At 44.9% G+C, this 8,522-nt stretch overlaps 1 protein-coding gene across 3 annotated transcripts in view; it reads right to left on the bottom strand.

Annotated features, from left to right (window-relative positions):
- Nucleotides 1-6,535: 6,535 nt before the first annotated feature.
- The window catches only part of ASTN2 (astrotactin 2), a 926,574-nt gene continuing 924,587 nt past the window's right edge, over nucleotides 6,536-8,522 (bottom strand). For all 3 annotated transcript variants that reach the window (XM_037797191.1, XM_037797194.1, XM_037797193.1), the window contains exon 23: nucleotides 6,536-7,358. In XM_037797191.1, coding sequence (XP_037653119.1) covers nucleotides 7,121-7,358 — 238 coding nt within the window. In that variant the 3' untranslated portion in view covers nucleotides 6,536-7,120. The remainder of the gene's footprint in view (nucleotides 7,359-8,522) is intronic.

The raw sequence follows: 8,522 nt of genomic DNA, 5'->3' as shown, positions 1-8,522 counted from the left end.
TTTGAACAGACTTTCCTAGTTTCTGTACAGAAGGTCTCTTCAGCAATCCTACGAATGGGCCACCAGACATAGCCGAAAGAGTCTTGGTTTGGGGTCAGAAGAAAGAAGCTCAATGGTGTGCTCTGGCTTGGAGAATCTGTGTGAACACAAATCCCTATCTCAGCCACAGTCTTCTTATCTACAAAGTGCAGGTCAGGATCCTCATCCTAGAAGATGCAAACAAAAATGGTTTTGAAACTATATGGTAGAGCACACATTTTCTAAGGATCTACCATGTAGATCAACTTGTCCTGAGACCTGGAGACATAAAACACAACCTTATGCAGGAGCTCACATTGCAGGGGAAAATAGATACCTAAGGGGACAATGAGAATCCAGTGATGGACTAAGTAAATACCTCTCAGAAGTATGGGGATTTTGAGAGCTGAGAGGAGCCCCTAACCTGAATTTGGGGGGTATGGTCAGAGAAGCTTTCCTGGAATGAGTAATACCTATCATCTGGAGTTTGTTTTGTAAATGTCAATATCCCCTACAAATCTGTAGGATTGTGTTCCCCTGCTTTCCAGTTGAGGCCTTGAGGATCCTAGAATATCAGAGCTGGAGGATTTCTCAGTGAGTTCAAGTCCAGCCAACCTGTTTATGAAGCGACTCTGAGGGCAAGTTGTGGGAGAGACAGGCCCAGAGTCCCACATCCTGATAGTGCCAGTGCTGGGCCTAGAATCTGAGTTCTTAATTTCTCATTTCGGGTGTTCTCTGCTCCCTGAACTGCCAACCTGCCTGGTCTCCGCTTCTCTCTTTCACACATGTTCACAAACACACGCACACACGCCCACTTGTCCAGCAGAGCACACCTGTGGCCCTGCACCCTCCCCTGCTGCCAACTCTTGTAAAACAGGAAAACAGAGCAGCCTGGCTTTGGCCGTAATGTGTACAAATACATGGAGCAAAGTTTCCAAAGGGAGACAGACAGTGGACACCTTTCAGGGTCTGGTGTTTTATGAGCAGAGGCCAATTAAAAAACACCCACACACAAAATATGTGGGTTTTGTTTGGCTGTGGCCTTCTCTCCAGGTCCCTTGCATGCTGCACTGATGGTGCAAATTGGAAGGGCCACTGTTCTCGAGGAATCCTGGGTGTTTGTGGCCCTGCCTGGGGTCCTCTCTCAGGGCCCTCTCAGGTACAATTTTACTGGGTGCTAGCTATGAGTGAGGTCCAGTGCAAGGCTCCAAGGTATGGAGGGACTCGTACTCAGGCCATGCCGTTGTGTTGCTCACAGTACTGCCGGGGAGAATGAGATTAAGGAAAGTGGAGAATGGAGGCAGGGAGTGCCTACTCTTAAGTCCCCAAGGAGAGAGTTACCGACTCCTGTGGGAGAGGCACAAGGCCTCAGGGAGTCAGGGCTGCCTTTGAGTTTAAACTGCCCAAGTTGGTAGGGCATTCTCAGCAGAGGGAGTGGTGCATGGGAAGGTGGATGGGGGGAAATGAGAGGGCATTTTTGAAGTTTGTTCAGTGTGAATGGAGAGTAGGGTGTTGAGTGCAAGAGTGACAACAACTAACACTTATATAGACATTTGTACTACCCTAAGTCCTTAACATGTATCAACACCCATTTAATCCTCACCACACTATGGAGGTAGGTGCTTCTATTTCCCCAATTGGCAGCAGAGGACACCAAGGCATGGAAAGTTTAAGTGATTTGTCCAGGGTGCTTGGACACTTAGCAACATGGGTGTGTGACCATGGGAAAGACTGGGGTTGTATCTAGGGTGGTAGAGTTGGCTGGGTTTGTGGTGTGCTGGAAAAGCTGGGAATCAAGGAATCCCAGTTATTCTCCAGGCTCCGACACAACATTGTTGAGACCTTCACCTTCCCTAGAGTAGAGTTTGCCAAATGGAGCCAATCATTCTGCTTTTGTCAACCTCAGACGCAAGTTGTGAAGATAAAAGGGAGAGAGGAATGAAAAGTGTTCTTTGTACATGAAATATCTAATATAACCCTCAGGTCCTTGGCACACACATCTCCTCCACTGTGCTGAGGGCATGTGGAGAATACAATTCCCATAGAGGGTGAACGGCTTGCTCAAAGTCCCATGGCCACTTAACTACTGAGGCAAGCTGGAAAACAGGGCTCTTGATCTTACAGGAGTAGGGTAGAGTAGTTAAAACCAGTGGCTCTGGAGTCTGACCAGACCTAGATTAAATTTTTTTTTCTGCTCACAGCTATCTGAGAACAGGAAGTTTCTTAAATTCTTTGAGGCTCAATTGCCTCATCTATAAAATGGGGATGATAATTCATACCTCACAGAGTTATTATGAGGAGTATATGAAATAATAACATATTTAAAGAAACTGGCATATGGTAAGCAATGAATTAAATGGTGGTGATGAGAATGAGGATAAAAATGATGATGGTGGTGAAGATGATGATGATAATGATGATGAATCCAGCACTCTTTCCAAAAGACTAGTATTTAACTCTTCCACAATATTCTACGCTGGCTTTACACATTTGTACATACACATAGTCCATGCATGGTTTCCATATATAGCTAAATGATATCCTTGACTCTTGTGCTCTAGTTACTTTATCTATATGAGGCAAATGATGCCCCATCCATGCCTGTCCATTGAGTCTGTGTGATCCATCAATCATGTCATGTCCCAGCTAGTTCTATCCAGTCTGACACTCCGACAACAGAAGGGAAAGGAAAATCCAAGATACTGGACCCCTTAGTTAGCAAGTTGAATCTTCCTGCCTAACACTTCTCAGTTCCAGCCTCTTCTCACCGTGTCTATTACAATGGCCCTCACTCAGGCTTCTCATCTCCCTCTTGACCTCATCTCCTAACTAGTCTCCACACCACTGGCTCTCTCCCTTCTCACTACCCTCCTACTTCGCAGCCAGAGGGATCTTTTCAAAGTGTATTATCTGCCCATGTAACACTTTGCTTTCAGTCTAGTGGCTCTCAATGGCCAGTGTGGTCTGACTCTCCAGATGTACCACCCATCTCTCTTCCTACCCTACTTGCTCACCATCCCTCCAATATGGCTCACTCTTCCAGGGATATGCTGGTCTTTATGCCTATAATGTCAGTTCTCTACTGTTCTACTTCCTGAACTCTCATACATCCTTCAGCCATGAAGACTTTCCTGATATCTTGCCTTCCAATGACAGGGTTCATTGCACCCACCCTTTCTTGTGTACCTAAAGGTCATTATAATAACTGTTAACTGAGAGCTTTTGTCTTCCAAGCATCTAATGGCTTTATATACATTATCTAATTGCATCTTTTCAACAGTGCTCTGAGTACTGTACTGATCCCCTTTTGCAGATGAGGAAAGTGAGGCTTGGTGAGGTTAAGTTAATCTGAGTCTCTTAGCAAGACCTGTTGAGTCTGTCTTCTAAATTTCTCTCAGGGCCCAGCTTCCCCCTATTGTAAATGTCACAGCCAATATTTAAACCCAGATTGGCTTCACTCCAAAGTGTCTGATTTTATCTCACTGTATTTGGTTAGCTCAGTTCTTGGAGTTCCTTAAGGGGAGGAGCTGGGTCCTGTTTATCTCACTACCCCAAACCTAGGAATCAGTTGGTTGGGCATTGGTTGGAAGTTAGAGGGAGAGAGATTTCAACTTAAAATAGGGAAAGGGGGCATTACTCTCATTTTCCATGGCAGGTATTAAGCTCAGTGCTCACCAGTTTGGATTATTTATTCTGCCCACAATCAGATCTCATAATTCAGCATCATCATTTATTTAGCTATGGGATTTGGGGCAGGTTAATCAACTTTCTTAAGCTTCAATTTCTTCTAATTGTAAAATCACAATAGTTCATGACTGTTGTGAGGTAATAACAATAGTGCATGGCTGTTGTGACGTAAGCATGAGATAAGCATGTACAGTTGTGATGTGACGAGGGATTCCTAAATGGTAGCCAATAGCATTTGTCTGTGCAGTCCATTCTTTGGCATGGAGCCCTCCTAGGGAAGATACTTGTTGACTATACAGAAAGAGTCATCTAGGGACGATTTCCTGTGCCCCCTGATACGCACCTCTGTGTGTTCACAACTTCTTTACCCTTCAGTGGAGACCACATGAAAAATAATATTCTTGCCAGAGCAGAGGGGCATGAGCTCCTGTGGCATTTTTTGTGGCAGCATGTGAATCAATCTGGCCTTGCAGAGCCCAGGGCATCAGTCCCAGCAGCCTCATTTGCATTTCAATTTTTCTTTTTCATTTTCCAGTGAAACATCTTAACAAATATTGGCCTAACCTCCTGTCCTGCTATGGTAGGGAACACACACACACACATGCACACACGCACACACACACACCCTTATCTCACCAGACTTCTGATTTCCCACTCTTGAGAGCCTTATGACAGTTGGGAAGGGCAACAGACTCCACAGTGCCAGGAAAATGAGGTCAAAACTAGAGACAGGCATGCTTGAGAGAATGAGTTTGGGGGCAGCCTGATGGCAGATGTTCTCAGGGGCCAGCTAACTTTGGCAAACTGGGCAGCTATCCAGAGACCACAGCTGTCTCTGAGAGCCACAGAGAAAAGCACACACTTCTCTGTAGGTTTCTCACTACTGCCTTAGGTTCCACCATCATGGCCACTTCACGTTGAGTTAAAATTTTGATACCATTTACAATTTGTATATTTCCCAGAGCAGTTAGAAATTAATTCCTTCTTTTAATTATAAATCTCTATACCTTTCCAGTCAAGTTTTCCTAGCTAACTCCCCAGATTCAAAGCATTATGCATATTGCCTATTAAGTGAGAGAGAGAGAAAAAATCCTACTATAATTTGTACTGGGTATATTATAGCCACTATCTTACTCAAGCCTCACAAGAACCCCAAAAGTGAGGACTCTCATGATCCCATTTTGTTGATGAGGAAAAGGAGGCTCAGAGCTCAAGATACTTATCCAAGGTAAATAGCTGATAAATGACGGCAGAGCCAGGATTCAAATTGAATCAGGCTCGTATCATAATCCCCACACGTTGGGGAGTTTAATTTCCTGCAACTGTTAAGTTCAAATTTTCCTCCTGTTGGGTCAAGACAATGGAAAGCTACAGCAATGGGGTGACTTGGTGAAGTTCTAGGACCGAAATTCAGGAAAGGGAATATATGAGAAGCTTTTATAGTAGGACTTTGCCTGTGGCAAGAACTCAATGAGTAACTATTACTATTTCTTTTTTTTTTTTTTTTTTTTTTTTGTAAATTGTTGCTCTCTCTCTGAATTTATTCCTGGGAGGAGAATAGTCATCAACACTGCATGGGGAATTTGTTCGTCTAAATTCCATCTATACACATTCAGAAACTTAACTCCAATATGACTTCTAGAAAGAGCACTTTTGAGCTTAGATTGTTAAAAGTTGAGCAGATCTCCAAGTACCTGAGGCATTTGTCAGAGTCTCCTTCAGCTTTTGCTGTGTTTTCCTGTGCCTTCCCCATTTTCCCCATGGGGGTCAGAGTCTGAGGGGAAAATTTTCAACATGTAGGTTGTCAGAAAAGGGATCGCTGATCTCATCAATACTCATCAAAATTGAGAAGTAGGTATATCCTTAATAGCTTCTATTTCACTGATATTCAATGCCTTTCCCTTTTCTGAATTCCCACAGTGCCCTACTTTCTTCTATTTAACAGGTGGTATTCTTTCATTATGATAAACCTGACCTACATCCCACTTCCTATAAGAAGCTGATTTATCTGAGTTAATACCTGGGTGTCAATAAACTATAACGCCTCATTGTACTCTTACCTCCCAAGTATCACATTTGAGGCAGTACATTTGCCATATAAAAGGACATTCTAATGGTGAAATGTCTCTCCTGTGACCACAAGATCCAAACTGCCATTATCTTTTGCCTGGAAAATGACCAAGGCCACCCTCTCTTGGGGCCTTTTCCAAGCCATCCTCCAATCTGCAGCTGGAACTTTTCTTCCTAAATAGCAAGTTGATTATTTTTGCTCCTTTGTTAATATCCTGCTTTAGCTCCTAGTCACTTCAAGCTAATGTCAAACCCCTTGTCCAAAACTTCCAAGGCCCTGCCTAGCTTCCAGCCTCACCTCTAGCCACTTCCAACTTTGATCTCCATCCACAATGAAAGTGTTTTCAGCCCTCATATTGGTTATATTTTCTCTTATCTCTGGGCTTTTAGCTCAAGGTGTCCCCTTGCCAGGAACAAATCCCATCCCTCCCACCTCACTGCCCAGCTTAGTCTCCTTATCCTTTGGGTATAAATACCACTTTGTCAAGGAAGTGTCATGGGATCTCTTCAGTTTGTGTCAGGTAACCCAACATGAGTTCAAAGAATCTCTGTTCTTTCCCTATCACAGCCCCAAACCACCACACTGCTTCTCTCTACTACTCACTGGACCAAAAGTTCCCTGGGAACAGTCAGTTTCTCTGCCTATGCCCACTGCCTAACCCAAAGTAGACAGTCAATAAATATTTGTTGAGTGAACAAAGACATTCTCAAAATACATTCCATTGGTAAGAAACACCACCCAAGCAGAAAGAGAGACCAAAGGAATTTTTAATGCATTGAAAGTCCTGCAGGAATGCTGGACAGACCCACAGGTAGCAGGAAGAGGCAGGGGTCCTGCAAATTCAGTAATGTCCCCCAAAAAATGGAAAAAAAAAGTCCTAAAGACCCAAGAGACCTCACTTTAACACAATCCTTGGGAGCTTCCTTCCTGATGCTGAAGAGGTCAAACTTTCTCTGTAGGTCTCCTCCAGGGGTCTGTGGCTGGAAGGAGACTGTTTTGCAGGAGGGAGGAAGTGGAGGAAAGGCTGCTTGGTCTCCACCTGAAAGCTCTTGCCTCTGGATCGATCACCATCCATAAGAAAAGGTTTAAAAAGGGGAGACTTTGATAGAGTCAAATAATATCTTAGAAAAAATAAAAGATAGAGAAAAATGAATAATTTCAGTGGTTACAAAGTATTCTGTCCTCTATCCACAGGAGAAAAAGTTTGCTTTGGCCTTACTGGCGAGCGTTATCGGCCAGGCCCATCCTCAGCTGTCCCCAGCCCACCCAGGCCCCGGGATCCACCTGTGTGCGGCTCCCCCTCCCTCGGAGAGTCTCTGTGCACACGGAAGGCAGTGCCCCCCCTCACCGGCCCTTGGACTCCCCGTACGTGTTCCGGGCCATGGACACCATCTTCTCTTCGCATGTGATTTTGGTGTCCTTGAGGATGCTGTACCAGACCATGCCCGCGGGCCGGACCTCCTCGCTGCGGCAGAAAAGGTAGGGCACGGTGTCCACACGGCTCTGGATGTAAGCGCTTCGCAGGAGGCTGGAGCAGTGTTTGCTCACCCTCTCCAGCCTCCGCAGGATCAGGTGGGCTTTCCTGAAAGGGAGGAGGAGACGGCGATTAAGGAAGCCCAGAAGCAGAGGTGAGGCCTTGGGGGTGGTGAAGAGGGCTCCACGGACAAATGAGGGCTTCGTGTCCCCAAGTTTCCTAGCCATTCCTGACCTGAGTGTGCTATTTCAGCCACCTATTCAAAAATTACCATAGAAACTGTCCCTTCAACTGTAGGATGTGTAAAAAATGAAAGAGAGAGAACCTCTGACCTAGAATGTTCACTTCTAGGATGTGGGAGTCCTAGGAGCACTAAGGACACCAGCCTGGGGGCCCTGGACATACAGGAATTAAAATAACAAAGAAAACAACAGCTAAAATATATTGACACTTACCATGTGCTAAACACTAGGTAAATACTTTACAAACATTTACAAAGTTTTATTTAATCTTCACCACAGCCCCACCATTATTCTTTGCATCCTCATTTTATGGGTGAGGAGCCGAAGGCTCAGAGAAATGATGAAATGCTTAAACCAAGGTCAAAGAACAAGTAAAGGCTGGAGTTGGTCATTGGCCTCAATACAGCAGAGCCCCTCTCTGAACTTCCTGTTCTCCTTCTCTGTCTCTCTTAATACTCATCTGTTCCACTCAGGAAATTTGGAAACCTTACCCTCGGTTCTCCCCTTTGATCAAAATCTAGATATATCTGTGCTCAAATCAGAACTTCTCTGGGTCTCAGTTTTTCTCAACTCTGAAATGGTGTTGACTGTCTTCCCCTTATAAGGTGGGTTGTGAGATTATGTAACATGCCCAAGGCCGAGTGCAGAGTAGGCTCTCAATAAATAGCAGCTACTAGTATAGAGAATTCTTATGATGCTGCCTCAAGAACAAGGTCTTAGCAAGAATCGCTGCATGGAGGTGGTCCTCATTAGGGACTTGTCTAGAGCCCTTTACCCAGCCCCAGGGAAAGTGCCCAAAAGGAGACGTGAGGACTGCACAGAATATTCAAGCCAGCGAGGATCCAGGGTTTCTTGACAGCAGCACTCTTGACCTTTTGGGTGGGATACTTCCTTTTTGTGGGGCTGTCCTCTAGGCTGTTTAGCAGCACAGGCCTCTACCCATGACATGACAATGCACCCCTCCAGTCATGACAATAAAAATGTCTCCAGACATTGCTGAATGTCACCTGTGGAGCAAAATCACTTCCAG

The sequence above is a fragment of the Choloepus didactylus genome, chromosome 10 (assembly GCF_015220235.1).
Source record: "Choloepus didactylus isolate mChoDid1 chromosome 10, mChoDid1.pri, whole genome shotgun sequence".
Taxonomy (NCBI): Eukaryota; Metazoa; Chordata; class Mammalia; order Pilosa; family Megalonychidae; genus Choloepus; species Choloepus didactylus.
Note: the sequence above shows the minus strand (reverse complement) of the source record. Positions and strands in the feature narration are given on the sequence as shown.